The 18,227-nt window shown below is 40.9% G+C and overlaps 2 protein-coding genes and 1 pseudogene across 2 annotated transcripts; 1 reads left to right on the forward strand and 2 right to left on the reverse strand.

The window, feature by feature from the left end:
* Positions 1 to 18,227, forward strand: part of LOC132234517 (adhesion G protein-coupled receptor E2-like) — a 674,172-nt pseudogene that overhangs the window by 547,022 nt on the left and 108,923 nt on the right.
* Positions 2,393 to 3,307, reverse strand: LOC132234175 (olfactory receptor 7A10-like). The gene has a single exon (XM_059695218.1). The coding sequence runs from the start codon at positions 3,215 to 3,217 to the stop codon at positions 2,393 to 2,395; it is 825 nt and encodes a 274-aa protein (XP_059551201.1). The 5' UTR covers positions 3,218 to 3,307.
* Positions 15,895 to 16,848, reverse strand: LOC132234406 (olfactory receptor 7A5-like). Its single transcript, XM_059695396.1, has one exon. It carries the CDS (start codon positions 16,846 to 16,848, stop codon positions 15,895 to 15,897), a length of 954 nt encoding a protein of 317 aa, XP_059551379.1.

The following is an 18,227-nucleotide window of genomic DNA, read 5'->3' on the forward strand; positions in this document are numbered from 1 at the left end:
GCAATCAATCTACAGGAGGGTGCCATAAAAGATGGTTATCAAAAAAAGAACAGCTCTCTAGCTCTGCTAATCAATGAGTTAAGTCCCTGGACTCAAGATATCTGGAAGGAGAAAGTTCTAATTCTTCTCAGCCTAGCAATGGTAAGTGGGAGACAAGTGGCAGAGTGGGGATGTTTACATTTGGAAGGGCTTGACCCTCTAGTGTAGGATTTCCACATTTGCTCATTAAATATGTACTTACTCTCACTTTCTTCTCTAAGATCACTCAGCTGTTGAGGGCAGATGTAGAAATAAAACTTTACTGAATTAAAATTGACACAAATGGTAGACTCTATGCAGAGATGGCCCCAATTCTTTATCTGCTTTCATGTCTTTGGCAATGTGACTGTGAGTTCCAGAGAAGTAGTCTTTTTCTCCACCTTTGAATCTGGGCTGGACTTAGGATTTTTTATTTGTATTGGCCAATTTAATATGCTCTCACGTGGATCCCTGGCTGAGCCATGTGAACAAACCCAGGGGGCGTTCCAGAGAAGGAGAGGACAAGCGGACAGAGCTCATTTATTCTAGCCAAGCCCCCCTAGATCAGTCACCATAGCTGAGCCCCTAATACATTAGAAAGGTCAGCAGAGACACCCCAGCTGACCCATAGCTGACTGCAGACTCATGACGAGAGCAGCAGAGATCAGAACACCACCCCACTATAAAAACCCATTGGCAAATAAAGGAATTATATTAAACTATTTGCTTTTAGGATGGCTTATTATATAGCAATAGTGAATTGATACTATAATCAAAGCAAAAAGAACTGAGGGATATTATAATAATCTGCTACTTCTTACGTTTGGCATTTGTACTGATTTTTGAGGACAGCACTCACAATCATACTGTAATTCCAATGCATTTTAGATAAAAGTGACTCCATTGAGGTTCCCTTCCAGGCAGTCAAGACAGGATAGAAGGACATGCGTGTTTGTGCAAGAAAATCTGCACATAACAGGGCAGGATTCAGCCTTTGATCATAAAGATTGAAGATATTGCCCTTGCTGGTTTGCCTCAGTATATAGAGCACTGGCCTGGGGACTGAATGGTCCCAGGTTCGACTGTAGTCAAGGAATGTCCATGTTTCAGGCTCAATCCCCAGTAGGGGAGTGCAGGAGGCAGCCAATTAATGATTCTCTCTCATTATTGATGTTTCTATCTCTCCCTCCCTCTCCCTTCCCCTCTGAAATCAGTAAAAATATATACTTTTAAAAAAGATTGAAGATATTCCTGAGTATAAAAATACTTATTGTGTGATAGTGTTCACTCACTTTCTCTTTGGTGCATTTGAAAAAATTTAGAAAAGGGGAGATAGTGAATTTAGAACACTAGAAAGAGTCACATTAGTAGGGAGCACATTTAAAGCTTTCAAGGAGCCCTGGCCTGTATGGCTCAGTTGGTTGAGCATCATCCCATGCACAGAAAGGTTGCTGGTTCTATTCCCAGTCAGGGCACATTTCCAGGTTGTGGATTGGATCCCCAGTTGGAATGTGTATGGGAGACAATCGATAAATATTTCTCTCTCATATGGATGTTTCTCTCTCTCTCCCTCTCACTTTAAAAAAAGCATATAAAAAGAAAGTTTTAAAGCAAAAACTGTGAAATAGTTCAGAAATAAATCATAAAATATTCCACATAATCTTTCACCCCAATTAATAAAGAGCCTTACACATGGACAGCATATTCCACACTTTATTAAGTACATAAGTGCCATGAAAAATATTTTGTACAGGAAAAAATTGTATGGCTATTATTGCTTCATCACATTTAGGGTTATCTCTGACTCTAACCATATTAGACCAATCCATCTATTAAAATGGGTATTTCCTTGTAGATTCTTCTTAGAAACATGTGTTTGATAGTCAATTTTTGCCAGTGGCTATGGTAGGCATGTGGACACAGAGATGACTAATAGAATGAAGAACATAAAACCAGGAGACCAGCTATAAAACATACTAGCATGTCAAAGGCTACATTACCAATAAGAGCAGTAAAGGTAATGCTATAGAATATAACAAGGAACAAATAAGTGAAAACTGTGGTCTCAGAGTTTCCTCTAAAATAAAGTTATCCAAATGACCTCAGTAGCCAATTATAATTTTATCCATAGGGGTAGTATAATTCATGACTATTCTCTCAGGAAAACAACAGAAAAATTACTAGGAATGAAATATGTCATAAGATAATAAATGATGCTAAAGTAATTCATGTTAACCTATGAGATAAATGAGAATTTCCAATTTCATATGGTCCAAATATTGGATTAATTTGTATCAGAACTTCTGGCCCTGAAGATTTGAATCCTGCATTCATGGGCAATTCTTCAGCCTAGTACAGTGGGCTCATGAAAAGCTTACCTGCAAAGGAATCTTTCCAAGGCCCTCTTTATGTCCTTGTTCCTGAGACTGTAGATGAATGGGTTCAGCATGGGTGTGACCACGGTGTACATCACTGAGGCTGCTGCACTTGAGTGTGAGCTCTGAGAAGCAGCAGAGCTGAAGTATACTCCTAGGAGCGTGCCATAAAATAAGGAGACAACTGAGAGGTGAGATGCACAGGTAGAAAATGCTTTAGACTTCCCCTGGGCTGATGGAATTCCACGTATGGAGGAAAGAATCTTAGAGTAAGAGTAAAGGATCCCAGAAAGGGGACAAATACATAGCAGCCCAGCTGAAAAATACATTATAATATTGTTAAGCAAGGTGTCAGAACAGGCAAGTTGGAGCACCTGATTGAGTTCACAGAAAAAGTGGGGGATTTCCAAGTCTAAGCAGAAGGACAGCCTCAACACCATTAAGCTTTCTAGCAAGGAATTCAGGACACTCATGATCCAGGACAGCAGAACCAGCAGTCCACAGAGCCGGGGGTTCATGATGACCATGTAATGCAGGGGGTGGCAGATGGCCACAAACCGGTCATAGGCCATCACAGTCAGGATTAAGTTGTCCAAGCCAGCAAAAAGTATGAAAAAATATATCTGTGTGATACAGCCTTCATAGGTAATGACTTTGCTCTGTGTCTCGATGTTCCACAACATCTTTGGGACGGTGGTGGAGGTGAAACAGATGTCTACCAAGGACAGGTTGGAGAGGAAGAAGTACATGGGCGTGTGGAGGTGGGAGTCTGAGCTGACAGCCAGGATGATGAGCAGGTTTCCAAACACAGTGACCAGGTACATGGAGAGGAAAAGCCCAAATGTGAGGGGCTGTAGCTCCAGTGCCCGTGAAAGTCCCAGAAGAAGAAAATCTGAAATTTGTGTACCGTTGCTTGGTTTCCTGTGTTGCAGGACGTGACTACCCAAACATAGAAAAAAAATGAATAACTAATTGTCACATTAGCCAGCATTAGTAACTGAGAATAAATGACATTTTTATTTTTTATTATCAGGAAAATAGTTTCTATTTCTGGTGTGTGATTTATTCCCCATTATGGTATCTCTATTGGCATTTCTCAATAGAATTTCTTTTCTACCATCACCCTGTTCTTCAAACATAATACATATTGCAGCTTGATTGAGAATATCTTTCATGCATTTGAGAAATGTATATTGATCATAGATCATGTTCCAGACACTGTTCAGTGTATGAGATGATGAAAATTGGTCTTCCGTCAGTTATTTATCAGCAATTAGTTCAATGTTCATTTTTTAGCATCATAAATTAGTCATTAATTTGTTAATCAAGTAAATAAACAACCATAGGCTAGTGCCTATCAAGAGACCTCAGGTACATGTGCTTGGCTTTGACTCTCCCTGACACTTTCCTGTAATACCTACTGGACTTTTGGGCTCACCTGATTGGGAACTCTGAGGGGAAGGTCTCCATGGGAAAGTCCAAACTCCTAGGTGGGTGATGATGGGGACTGAAGCTCTCTGCTCAGACAAGACAGCGGGAAGGAGGCAAGCACAGGTCTCCTAGACAAACTTAGGATTCCAAAAGCAACAACCAGGTCCCATCCAGCCCAAGGTCACACCTGCTGAGAGACTGGAGATGAGGAGATATTTACAGCTCCCTATGTCTGCTCATTAGGTGCATTTCTGTCTGGTTACTGCAACTTCTAATCACCTGATTTCCCTGTGGGTCTGGGCAGAAGGGAATGTTTTTCTGGAGATACTGTTCCCAAAAGAGAAGCTTAAGATTGAAGTGAGTCCAGTTTTTACTAGTTTTTTCCCATTACATTTGTTGGGTTTCAGAGGACTAACATTCCAGCACCTTACCTCAACCCTGATTTAAAATTTTTTCAAATTTAAGACTGGGGGTATAGTATGGATTAGAAAACTTGAATCTCCAAATATTGACTTTTTATAGGGACACAGCCCCTAATATCTACAGATAATTGCTATTTTTCTTTTCAACAAAGGGGGAAACTAAGTTCCTTTGATGTAAACTTTGAGTATTACACACAGGGCTTCATGACACATTAGCCAAAAGAATTTGACATTTCCTCCTTATATCACAAGTTAAGAGCTGCCATTTACTCCCTCATTATGAAATATTTGTTATAAAAAACATATTTCTATTATTTTACACTCTAATCTAAACTTGGAGTAGGAAAGTAAATAGACTCTTCCCTGTATCCTCCAGAATAATCCTAGCCCTGCAAACATCTTGATTTTAGCCCACTGAGACCCATTTCCTGATTCTGACCTCAGGAATTGTAAGAGCATGAATGTGTTTGTTTTAAATCACTTGTGTGGTATTTTACATTAACATTAAAAAGTGAATACACTTTATCCAATGAAAATTTTCTTCAGGAAGCTGAGATCAAGTGTCTTCAATTCATTTATTTATCTTTCCCTGGGTAAAGGCATTTTGAGTTGTAATCCCCCTTAAGTAAAGGAAATGTGTAATCAGTATGGAGATATCAGCCTCTTTAGCTGACAGAGAATTTCTTATTGCATAATTGTAAATGTGCTCCAGATTTTGGTGCCTTTGGGGCATTAAGATATGCAAAGTAATTCATCATTTTAATTCATGTCTACCATTTACTTTAAGTCTTCATTCCTAAATTCTACATCTTTTAATTTTATGTTAATTCAAAAATTCATTCTTTACATTTCTATCCTCTTTACATTTCTCTTAAGTTTCTTTTCAACATGAAATATGTGATTATAAATGAATCTGTGTTTGTGTACATATAAGTAGGTATGTTTGTTTGAAATAAAAATGTATATGAATAAGCACACATATACATACACACTTTGTTTTGGCTCAATGAAATATGGCCATATACTTTATTTATTGCTTAAAATATTCCTCTGAAGTTATATTTACTATCCCCATGATGAATGTTGCAAGCAATAGATGAAGTATATAGCCATATTTCAATAGAAATTTAGGCTCAGGTATATTAAATATTTAGCAATTACTATAAGAAGCCATTAAAGTTTATTGTGCACTTTCTTGACATATACAAATGGAAACATGAGGTATGGACTGCAATTTTTGTATGACATTTTTTCATCAAATAGTGGATTTTTATCATATTCAGTTTACATTATGTAATTATACTTAAAAAAAAGAACATGGAAGGGGAAAAGCCTAGGATCTAGAGCTCAGGAAACTGATTCACACTGAGAAATGGTAGGAGGTATTTCTACTACCTGGGAGAAAAGCTAAGTTTCAAGGATATTGGAACCACGGAAGTAAAATAAAGCAATTCATATTCAGTACTATTTGTTTTCTTTAAAATAGAAGGTAAAACTAGATATAGAAATAAGTTAAACCAATGACGTACTGCTTCAAAGGAGAAGATCACTATGGCCACACACAACATCATGAATGAGCCTTAGAAACACATGTAGAGACTCACATCTGACTACAGACTTACAGGGAGACTGGCTGAGCTCATAAAAACTCCCTAACATGCAATCTCACTTGGTAATAATGTCATTATATTTAATAATTTGCTTGTAGGATGGCTTGTCATACAGCAATAGCTTAGTGATAAAATAATCAAAGTAAATATACGTGAGGACAGTAGTTATCTGTTGTTGGTTTTTATTGGCACTTGTTCTCTTTTTTTTCTGAATTATAAACTGTTTTAATTAACTGATAAATATTGAACTTTGTAGCCTATAACAAATAATACATCTCCTTTTAAAGCTCCTATGGAACACTGACAAAAGTCAGTTAACTTCTTAGCCACATATTTCAAAACATCAGAATAAAAAATTCAGATATATTCTCTAACTACAAGGCCATGGAACTCAACTAAAAAAAACTTTATGGGGGAATTTTTAAAGCAATCTCCTCAAGTACAACTTGGTCAAAACAGAATTATTCAAACTACTATTAAAAGATTACAATGAGCCCAACAGGTGCCTCTCAGTGGTTGAGCATCAACCCATGAACCAGGAGGTCACATTTGGATTGGTTTGATTCTCAGCCAGGACACATGCCTGGCCTCAGATGCAATCCCTAGGAGAGGGCCTGCAGGACGCAACAGATCAATGATTCTCTCTCATTATTGATGTTTCTATCTCTCTGTCCCTCTCCCTTCCTCTTTGAAATCAATAGAAACATATTTGGAAAAAAAAAGTTTACAATGACAATTCTATATCTCAAGACTCGGGGTGTGACGAAAGCTGTACTCAGATGAAAAGTATCCTTAAAATTTTCAGTTAATAAAAATAAAGCATAGAGAAGCATGGATCAGACCGTCAAACCTCAAAGGGAAGGCAGGGGAGGGTGGGGGGAAGGGGAAGAGATCAACCAAAGGACTGGTGTGCATGCATATATGCATAATCAATGGCACAGACACTAGGGGGGTGAGGACATGAGTGGGGCGGTGGGGGGCGGGGAGCAATGGGAGGGATAAGGTGACATATGTGATATCTTAATCAATAAAGAAAAATAAATAAATAAATAAATAAAATAAAGCATGAGAATAAATTGAATTCATTAATAGAATAAAACAAGCTTCAGGGAAGCAGATTAAGTTTATAACAAAGATGAAGACAGGAATTGATGGCTTTAAAAACAGAAAAACAGAATTTATAAATCCAAACCATACTAATTTCTAATAAAGCTAATCAAGAAAAAAAAGTTAGGAGACACAAACAAAATTAGATATTTTAAGGGAGAATAACAATTTTTTCCCTAAATATATTTTTATTGATTTTAGAGTGAGAAAGGAAGGGAGAGGGCGAGATGGAAACATCAATTGGCTGCCTCCTACATGTCCACCAATCTGAGATAGAGCCCGAAACCCAGGCATGTGCCCTGACCAGGAATTAAACCTCTCAGTGCTTGGGACAACACCCACCCAACCAGGACGCTTACCATTTTTATTTTATTTTATTTTTAGAAGACAGCATTCATTGTTACTGTGTTAGTTTATTTAAGACAACTATATAGAAAAACTCATTGGAGGTTCATTTCCCTGTAAGCAGGAGAGGTGGAAAGAACACATATGTGTGTGTAGGAAAACTGGCAACCCTGTGTCACACAACTAAACAAGAATGCAATTTCTTGCCCTAACCAGTTTGGCTCAGTGGATAGATAGAGCGTCGGCCTGCGGACTGAATGGTCCCAGGTTCGATTCCGGTCAAGGGCATGTACCTTGGTTGCAGGCACCTCCCCAGTGGGAGGTGTGCAGGGGGCAGCTGTTTGATGTTTCTAACTCTCTCTCTCCCTTCCTCTCTGTAAAAAATCAATAAAATATATTTTTTAAAAAAGAATGGAATTTCTCTCTTCAGTCATTCTTTGATCATAAAGGATAAATATTATCCTGAGCATAATAGAGATGTATAATGGATGGAACTGATAATGATCACTTACCATCCCTTCCATTCTTATGAAAAATTTAGAGGGAGGGAATCTATATTCTTTATGTTAATAAAAGAGTCAAATTATAGAAAGCACTGCAAATTTTCAACCCAATAAAATATAGAGAAACACCAACCAGTCTTCAATCATATGTATAAACCCCTTTCCAAATGGGCATCATTTCTCCATACTCCAATGTATAGATGCATAGTATGAAGAATAAACATTTTACATAGTAATACAATGTGTGATTTAAAAATTTTCTCCATCATATTGAAATTCATCTGTGATTTTAAGGTGGTATTAGGCCAACCTATTTATTAAAATTTATCTTTCAATGAAGAGTCCTCTTGGAGACATTGATTTGATAACCATTTTGTAAGTGGCTAAGGTAAGGATATGAACACTGAGCTGAAAGAGAACAGGATTCTAATGAGGAGAATAAAACCCAGTGACCAGCTATTAAACATACTGGTATGTCGGAATCTACATTATCAAGAACAGCAGTTGAGATAGTGATATATAAAAGAATGTCAGTCATAAAAGTGAACAGCAGAGATCTCAGATTTTCGAATCATACAACATGGTACAAATTGCCTTAGTCATTAAGTGCAGCTTTTTCATAGGAGTAGTGCAATTCAGGATGATTCTTTAGTTAAAAAAAATATATTTGGTATGATATATGTCATTTGAGGGAAAATATTCGAAATATACCCATGTTGTCTCATTAGATAAATAGTTTTTTCCAAATATTCTGATGCACGATGAAAATAAATTTAAAAAAGTAGAAAAGCAACAAAGAGAAAAGCTGTTGACTATCTGAGAGAGCAGAGAACTTAATTGAGTTACATTTGTTGAATAGAGAAGATGAGGTTAAAGAAATAGAAATTCCAGATAATAAATGGAAAGATCAAGTTCTACCTCAATAGTCTCAAAATCATCATGACGTGTGACTCTGAGGCTTTGACCTCTGCCATCATGGGCACATCTTCAGTCTTAGGACAACTGGCCTGTTTGTAGTTCCCTTCACAGAGAATGTCTTCAGAGCCTGTTTGATGTCTTTATTCCTGAGACTGTAGTTGAAGGGGTTCAGCATGGGTGTGACCACAGAGTGCATGACCCAGGCTGTGGCACTTGAATGTGCATTGTGGGTAGCAGCAGAGCTGAGGTACATAGCTAAATTCATACCATAAAATAAGGAGACAATTGAGAGGTGAGACACACAAGTGTTATACTTCCCCTGAGCTCATGACATTCCATGTGTGCAAGACACTAATTTAGAATATGAGTAAAGGATCCTAGAGAAAGGACCAGCACCAAGCAGGAGAGCTGAAAAATACATCACCATGTTAGTTAAAATTGTGTCAGAACAGGCAAGTTTGATCATCTGACTGAGTTCACAGAAAAAGTGAGGGATTTCCATGTCCATGCAGAAGGACCTTTGTAATGCCATTAAGCATTGTAGGAAGGAGTGCAGAACATTCATGATCCAGCATATCAGAACCAGCACTCCACAGAGCAGAGGGTTCATGGTGACCATGCAGTGCAGGTGGTGGCAGATGGTCATAAAATGGTTATAGCCCTTCCGAGTGAGGAAGAAAACATCCAACCTAGCAAAAAGTATGGCAAAATACATCTAAGTAATGCAGGCTTCATAGGTGAAGACCTTGCTCTGTGTCTGGATGTTCCACAGCATCTTGGGAAGGGGGTGCAGGTGACACAGATGTCTACCAAGGGCAGGTTGGAGAGGAAGAAGTACGTGGGTGCTGGAGGCTAGGAACAGTAGTTAGCATAATAAATGCAGGAGGTCCATCAAAAGGCTGATGGACACCTTCAGCAGGGCTGAAGATCTGCATATGATTGCCTGCTGCCGGACAGCTGAGGGCAGTTTCCCCCAACCTGATGGTCCTTTATTGTTTACCAGGCCTTACCTTTGATATGTATATCTGCTTTGCTAGAGGGCAAAATGCGTGAATAAAAAGCCCTGGGTGTGCCCTAACCGCTTTGGCTCAGTGGATAGAGCATCAGCCTGTGGACTCAAGGGTCCCAGGTTCCATTCCTGCTAAGGGCATGTACTTTGGTTGTGGGCACATCCCCAGTAGGGGGTGTGCAAGAGGCAGCTGATCGATGTTTCTCTCTCATCGATGTTTCTAACTCTCTATCCCTCTCCCTTCCTCTCTGTAAAAAAACAAAAACAAAAAACAAACAAACAAAAAAAATAAAATATATTTTTTAAAAAAAGCCCTGGGTGCAGAGATTCCAGGAGCTTAGTTACTGGAACTAAGTTTCCTTCTGGCCCTCCAAAATCCCTTTCAAATTTATATTTCTTGTCTAGTCTCTTTAATCCATTAATGCACAGCCCCTTTGCCAGATTTCTTGAACCCTAGTAGATGCTGACAATGACCCCAGCACATGGGTGTGTGGAGGTGGGAGTCTGAGCTGATGGCCAGGATGATGAGCAGGTTTCCCAACACAGTGATCAGGTACATGGAGAGGAAAAGCCCAAATCTGAGGGGCTGCAGTTCTGGTTTCTCTAAAGATCCTAAAAGAAGAAATTCTGAAATTTGTGTAACATTCTCAGGTTCCATGTGGTGAAAGTGAATACCAGGAAAGCTGAAAATAACATGGCTACTTTTCACTGAGTTGCATTCCTCACATATTTAAAATGCTATATTTCATATTTTATAACAAAGAAATTAATTTTAGTATTGTGTGTATGGCTATGGTCCCTTTTAGGAGATATCCAGTGCTACCCCTGATATGGAATATTTGTCCCAGTCACCTATGTCTCTGCGGGGGTTCATGTATTCTACAGTTTTTTGTTTTGTTTTATTTTGTTTTATTCTATAGTTTTTAATGAGAATTTCTTCATGTTTCGCAGGAATGTAAATTGAGTGCTGACCATGTTTAGGCACTGTCCAGGTTGTGAGAATAGGGTACTGAAAACAAAAGTCTCTACAATGCAATGAGGGAGAAAGAATGCAGAAGCAAATGATAAAATGATAAATTATTTCATATGGTGGCCGGTGGTATGAAGAAAAGGACAGCATGTCTAAAGGAGAAAGTGGCTAGAGAGTACCATTTTTCATGGGTGTATAGGTAGACCTGTAAGCAAGGTGACATTTGAACAGAGACCTCAAAAGTGAGCAGGAAAAAATCTGAGATGTCCTAAATTAAATAGCACTGAGCTAAGAAGTGGGATAAAAAGATAATAGTAGTCAACCAGGTCAAAGCTGTGGGCCCACTTACAAAACACTGCTCACATTCCTCATTGTATGTTGGAACTGTTAGGACGAAAGGGGGTCCGGGGGCTGAAGCATGCCTGCACCAGGCAGATGGTGACATAGATACTGGGCCCTTCCTAGAATCTGTAACAGGCCAGTGCACCAGGTAGATGGTGACGCAGATACTGGTCCCGCCCTGAAATTCCTAACAGGTCAGCTACCAGACAGATGGCGACACCTGGAAACCGTGACAACCCCCACGGCGGGAAATCCCACAGCTCATGTTCCCCCGCCCTCACTGAACAGCTGTATAAAAAAAGCGCCCCCCTCCCTGTTGGCGCGGATCCACGTGCCCTGTCTTTGGGGTTCGTGGGTCCCCCCGGGACGCAGAATAAAGCCTTTCCTTTCTTCCTTTTCTGATCAACTCTCTTCCTTTGCCGTCTCCTGAGCCACCTAACCTAACAGGAACTTTGATTCAACTTCTGTAGCGACACTCAGTGCCCCTGCAGCCTGCACATGCATGAGCTTTCAGGACTGTTGGCTGTAACGAATCCAAAGTAGTAAATATTTCTTTCTTGTGCTCCTATCCTAGAACTGCCCCAGTTTGTTTTCTCCCAGGAAAGTGGACATGTCTTTCTTTGCCGCCTCTCTCTTCTGCTGCTGGTTTTGACTTCATGCCCCAGGACCTGGTCCTTTCCTGGCTGGTATTTGGATTAATAAACCCTATTTTCATTTTTAAAGAAAAGCTTTGGGTCTCAAAATTTTTTCTTTAACAAAAGAGAAGAAGGGAGACACAAGCTCTCTTTGTGTGTGCTGAGCAGAGGCACTGGCCAGTGCAAAGGCCATGAGGAAGGTTCTTCTTTCTAATGTTCAAGTCAGAAAAACGAAGCCAGTTTTCAAGGTGGGTGAGCATGAGGGAGAGTAAGGAGAAGTGGTGGCAGACACGATGAGGAGTGAGGTGACCTCTCTGCTACTGCTGACACCTCAGGCACAGGGACTTCCTCATCCACACTGTCTCTTGCACTCTATTATTCTTCCTGCAAAAGTGTCCTGTGAATGGAAACAGATCCCCTCCTTAGTACCTTCTCTTTTTGTTTTTAAATATATTTTTGTTGATTTCAGAGAGGAAATTGTAGAACAAAGGCCAAAAGAACAATCAATCTTTGCTCCTCATTCGTCGTCTCCCTGTAGTCCTTGCTCTGTTGAACACCCAAGAAGCTCTGCCTGGGGCTTTCTATGGCCCATGTGGCCCCAGGTCAGAATTGATAGGGAGTTAGCATCCCTGGGAATGACCCTCCATCACTTTTGGTGGATCAATAACCCAGCTCCCTCACTCCTCAAGGGTGTGTTCTACACACTCTGAAAGGTCCTTGGAAGGACTGATCCCCATGCACACTGCAGAAATTGTTCATTCAAACTCTCGTGATTTACTACCTAAACCTCCCTATCTCATGTCCCTTCTTCTCTTCTCATGCTTTGTAAGATCCACTACTAATGATGTACCTGCACTCAATCCTTATCTCAGACTCTGCAGTTCAGGGAAACCAACCCAATGCACACATCTATTACAATTTTATTTCAACTGGCAAACACTGTAATTCCTGATTCAACTCTTAATCTCTGGCCAAATATGTTGTGTTAGTGATTTATTGCTGTGCTACAAATTGCCCCAAACATAAGGGCCTAAAATAACAGCAAATAGTTATGATCTCACAGTTTTTGTGGGTCAGGAATGAGGTATGGCTCCTCTGGGTTCTTAGCTCCAGGGTCACTAATGGGCCACAGTGTCAGCTGAGGGAAGGGTCCATTCCCAAGTTCACTCAGGTGTTGTTGACAGGATTAAGTTCCTCACTGGCTGTTCAGTAGGCAGCTCTCAGCTCCTCACCACATAGGTCTCTCCACAGGGCAGCTCACAATGTGACAGCTGGTTTCACCAGAGCAAGAGAGAGAAGGAGAGTGAGAGTGAGAGTGAGAGTGAGATTGAGAGGGAGAGGGAGAGGGAGAGGGAGAGGGAGAGGGAGAGGGAGAGGGAGAGGGAGAAAGAGAGGGGGAAGAGGCGAGGAGGAGAAGGGGGAGAGGAAGAGGGATGGGCAGGGGAGGGGGAAGGGGAGGGGGGGAGAAAGAGAGAGAGCCATGGGAGCAAGATGGAAATCTCAATCTTCTGTAACCAAATCTTGAAAGTGACATTTTACCACATGTCTTACTCTACTGTTAGAAGTGAGTCATGAGGCCTTTCCCACACTCAAGAAGAGGGTATTACACACCAGGAGGCAAAGGTCATGGGGGCTGTCTTGGAGTCTGGCCTCATATTTTCCTGTTTTTAGTATATGGTTCCACCAGCAGCTCAGTTGTTCAGGCCCCAAATGGGGGTGTCATCCTGTCCATAAGGCATTCCAATGGCCCTTATGATATCACCTCCTTCCTTCATCCCCTCTTAGCTTTCACTTCTTGGAAGCTAAGTCCCATCTCTTAACCTTTACACCCTCTGTTCCCTCTCCCTGGAACTCTCTCACATCTGCATGGCTCCTCCTTCAGGGTCTTTCACAGGCTGCTGTACAGGTGTTGCTTAGGGCTGCAGTCTCATCTGAAGGCTGGATCAGGTAAGCAACCACTTCTTTCCAGCACTAGGTTTAACATGAGCTCTTTCAATATGCATTCCTGATTCACTATTTATTCCTGTGCCACAAAGAGTTAACTTAGAGGGCTTGCACCTTCCAAAGGAAGGCCTGTCTTCATGATGCTTTACCTTGAGCCTGTTAGGTCATCTCTTTAAAGCCCTGGAGTATCTTTCCTGATCAGAGTGACTGTATAGCTCAGACCTTAGAAGACCATGCCAGAGAGTCATGCTCACAATGTGACTCGTGATAGAGGCCTTGGGCCACTGTGCACTATTAGTTGTCCTCTGAATAAGCTGAGGTCAGTCACATGAGTGGTCCACCAAGTCCTAGGAGAATGCGCCCCCTCTGCTGGATGCCCTGGAGATGCTACTGGGCTTCTAAACACAGCCCTAACCACCTCCTTGGTAGGAATGTCCTCCCCACCCCTGCTTCTAGAGTCTTCCACATAAGGCTTTCATGGGTGCTCATGCCATATGTTTTTAGGACAAAAGAATCAGAAGCACATCATCTGAGTCTCTAGGGAGCAATAGTTCTGAAAACAAAATTTAAAGGAAGAGAACAGAGCCAGAGGGGAAGTACCAGGATGAGGACTTGAGAGGCAAAGAGAGGAAATACCTGGCTCTGAGCAGGCTCTTCCCCTCATGATAGCTACACCATCAGAGCTCTCAAATCAAGTTCATAATTTGGCTGGGGATGAGTCTACTGTGGACCCATGTGCAACCTGGGCACCTCTTTCTGCCTCTGTGGGCCTCAGTGTTCTTCCTAATGGCCCAGGTGTCCAGGTCAAAATACTAGAGCCATCTGTGTATCTCTCTATCTTTGTTGCTCTCTATCCCCCCAACCCCAGAATCAGTAAGCCCTGAGGGCTCTACTTTCAAGATTTATCCAGAATCCACCCATTTTTACCTCCTCTATGACCCCATCCTGAACCAGCCCATTATTTTCCACTGGGGACCGTTCAGTCCCCTGTGCCCGGACCTTTCAGCTCCACTCCACTCCACTCGCCCTCACACACAGGCTGTTCCCCCAACAGTGTTCAGAGGACAACTCCACTCAAGAACCCTTAGAGACTCCCACCACACTCAAAAAAAAGTCAAAATCCTCCTTGTGACCCACAAGTCCCTACATGTCCTCCCCTGGCCCTCCCTGCCATTATCTCCTTCCACTGTCCTCTCACTATTTCCTCCAGCCCCACTGGCTTCCTACTATTCCTGTCGTTGTTGCTTATATTGAGTGGTAGACACACACAAGCACTTGAGGTTCTGTGTGTGTGTGTGTGTGCGCGCGCGCGCCTGTGATTTTTTCTGTCATTCCTCTTTATTCACAGATTCCATACTTGAGAACTCACCTACTTGCAAACATTTATTTGTAAAACCAAATCAATACTGGTGAGAATTCAGTGGTCATTCTCAGACATGCACAGAGAAGAGAACAATCTGAATTGCTTACTGGCCACTTCTAATTTGAGGCCCAACAAGGCAAGACTCTGCCTTCCTGTTACAGCTCTGATACCATAATGTGTAGTCTTCATAGTCTATGTAGTGCCACATGTTTCACAGTTTTGTTCTTTCTATTGGTGATTTCACTGTTGAAATTGGCCCCCACATATAGCACTGAAACCTGTCTAGAGTCTCTAAGTGCAAGAAAGCTGTGATATGACTTATGGAGAAAATATGTGTGAAATAAGCTTCATTCAGACATATATTGAATGATATGCAGATTGTTCACTCACTGTCTCTTTGATAGATTTGGAAAACTTTAGAAAAGGGGAGATATTTAATTGGGGCACTAGAAGGAGTCACATTTGAAAGGAGCACATTGAAAGATTTTCAGCCAAAACAGGAAAATAGTTAAGAAATAACGCATAAAACTCTCCAGGTAATTTTTCGCCCCAATGAATAAGGACCCTTACACATAGACATCATATCCACACTTTAATGATTAGATGTGCACAATAAAGACTATGGTCTCCTATTTTCCTCTACAATAAAATTATGTAAATACCCTTAATACTCAAATGTAGACTTTTCCATAGGGGTAGTAGAATTCACGACTATTCTTTCATGGAAACAATAGAAATATTCCTTTGAATGATATATGTCACAAGAGAATAAATTATGCTAAAGGAATTCATGTTAACCCATGAGATGGGAATTTCCAATTACGTATGATCCAAAGATTGGCTTTATTTGTGTCAGAACAACAGGCTCTGAGGCTTTGAACCCTTCATTCATGGTCACTTCTTCAGACTAGTATAGTTGGCCCTGGAAAAGCTTCCCTGCAAAGGAATCTTTCCAGAGCCCTCTTTATGTCATTGTTCCTCAGACTGTAGATGAAGGGGTTCAGCATGGGTGTGGCCACGGTGTACATCACCGAGGCTGTTGCACTTGACTGTGCATTTTGGGAAGCAGCAGAGCTGAGGTACACTCCTAGGCTCGTACCATAAAATAAGGAGACAACTGAGAGGTGAGACGCACACGTAGAAAATGCTTTATACTTCCCCTGAGCTGATGGGATTGCACATATACAGGAGACTATTTTAGAGTAAGAGTAAAGGATCCCTACAAGGGGGCCACCACCTAGTAGCACAATTATAAAATATAACATAATGTTGTTAAGAAAGGTGTCAGAGCAGGCAAGTTGGATCACCTGATTGAGTTCACAGAAAAAGTGGGGGATTTCCAAGTCTGAGAAGAAGGACAGACGCAGCACCATTAAGCTATGTAGCAAGGAAATCAGGACACTCATGATCCAGGACACCAGAACCAGCAGTCCACAGAGCCGGGGGTTCATGATGACCATGTAGTGCAGGGGGTGGCAGATGGCCACAAACCAGTCATATGCCATTACAGTCAGGATAAAGTTGTCCAACACTACAAAGAGCGTATAAAAATACATCTGTGTGATGCAGCCTTCATAGGTGATGGCTTTGCTCTGTGTCTGGATGTTCACCAGCATCTTTGGGATGGTGGTGGAGGTGAAACAGATGTCTACCAAGGACAGGTTGGAGAGGAAGAAGTACATGGGTGTGTGGAGGTGGGAATCTGAGCTGATGGCCAGGATGATGAGCAGATTTCCAAACACAGTGACCAGGTACATGGAGAGGAAAAGCCCAAATATGAGGGGCTGTAGCTCCAGTGCCTGTGATAGTCCCAGAAGAAGAATTTCTGAAATTTGTGTACCATTGCCTGGTTCCATGTGTCAGAGGTGACTACTAGAAAGTAGAAAAAAATGAAAAGCTAATTTTCACATTAGCAGGCATTAGTAACTGCAAATATATGACATATTTACATTGTAGAATCAGAAAATAATTTCCGTATTTGGTATATGTTCTGGTTCCCATTAATTCATCTCTGTTGTCATTTCTCATTGAAATTTCCTTTTTTACCATCAATCAATTCTTCAAACATAATGTATATTGCTGTTTTATTGAGGATGTATTTCATTCACTTGAGGTAAGTACAGGGTGTCACAAAAAAATGTGTGCCCACAGTTTGAATAATAAAGGCAGTGTTTATTAAAAATGCATTTTATTTTCAATATTGAGCTATCAGCTTGTACAGTGTATAAACATTTTGTGGGGACACCCTGTATGTTGACTATAGACCATGCTTCAAGCACTGTCCACAATATGGGATGCTGAAAAGTAAAAGTCTCTAGAGACTAATGATGGAGAAAGAATTTAATCTAATAAAAATGATAATATCACATATGCAATGGTGAAGATGCTATAAAGAAAAGTAAATCACATTCAATGGAGAGAGTGCATAGAGGGTGATCTTTTTATAGAATTTAGGCAAGACTTGCAAACAGGTGACAGTTAAACAGACACCTCAATGAAGAACAGGCACCAGACTCAGGGGGAAGTTCTTTCCAGGAAAAAGGAACAGCCAGTGCAAAGGCCTTGAGAAGATGGTTGTTTTAGAAAATCAGGGCTCAAAACGACCTTGTGTATCCAGGGGAATGAGCAAGAAAGAGCAGGGGAGACATGGTTGTTATAGAATATTAAGAAATAAGGTAGCCTGCATGTTGCTATTGAAACTTCAAGTCATAGAAGGTGCCTTGTGCACACTATGTAAATCTTGCACTTTATTAACCTGATTGCAAAAGCATCCAGTGAATTGCAAAGGATCTCCTCCTTATTACCTTCTCTTGATTTTAGAGTCACATCGGAATAAATGAGTTCAAGCACCTCTGCTCTGAGGACTGCTCTCAATTTACAAAGCAAACACAGACACACACACACACACACACACACACACACACACACACACACATTCAATGCACCAGGGCCCCTTCATCTGTGTTATTTCCATGTCCTTCTCCCTCCCTCCCGCACTATGTAGGCTATGAGTAGATGCAAGTCAAACTGTCCATATCAAGTATTTTTTAAAAGAACTTAGAAATAGTACCTAGATATTCCTATTGTATGCCTTCCATGGACAAATACAGTTTGGGTTTCATATGGCTATGCACATTTTCTGTCCTGTATTTAAAGAAACATAAACAATAGGTTAAATAAACATAGCAGGAGAGAGAGCAATAAAATGCACATGAGGAACAGAAGAAATCTAATG

Source organism: Myotis daubentonii, chromosome 5, assembly GCF_963259705.1.
Source record: "Myotis daubentonii chromosome 5, mMyoDau2.1, whole genome shotgun sequence".
NCBI lineage: Eukaryota > Metazoa > Chordata > Mammalia > Chiroptera > Vespertilionidae > Myotis > Myotis daubentonii.

Coding starts and splice junctions, on each gene's coding strand:
- LOC132234406 (XM_059695396.1), bottom strand. CDS start 16,848: ATGGAACCAGGCAATGGTACACAAATTTCAGAAATTCTTCTTCTGGGA.
- LOC132234175 (XM_059695218.1), bottom strand. CDS start 3,217: ATGTACCTGGTCACTGTGTTTGGAAACCTGCTCATCATCCTGGCTGTC.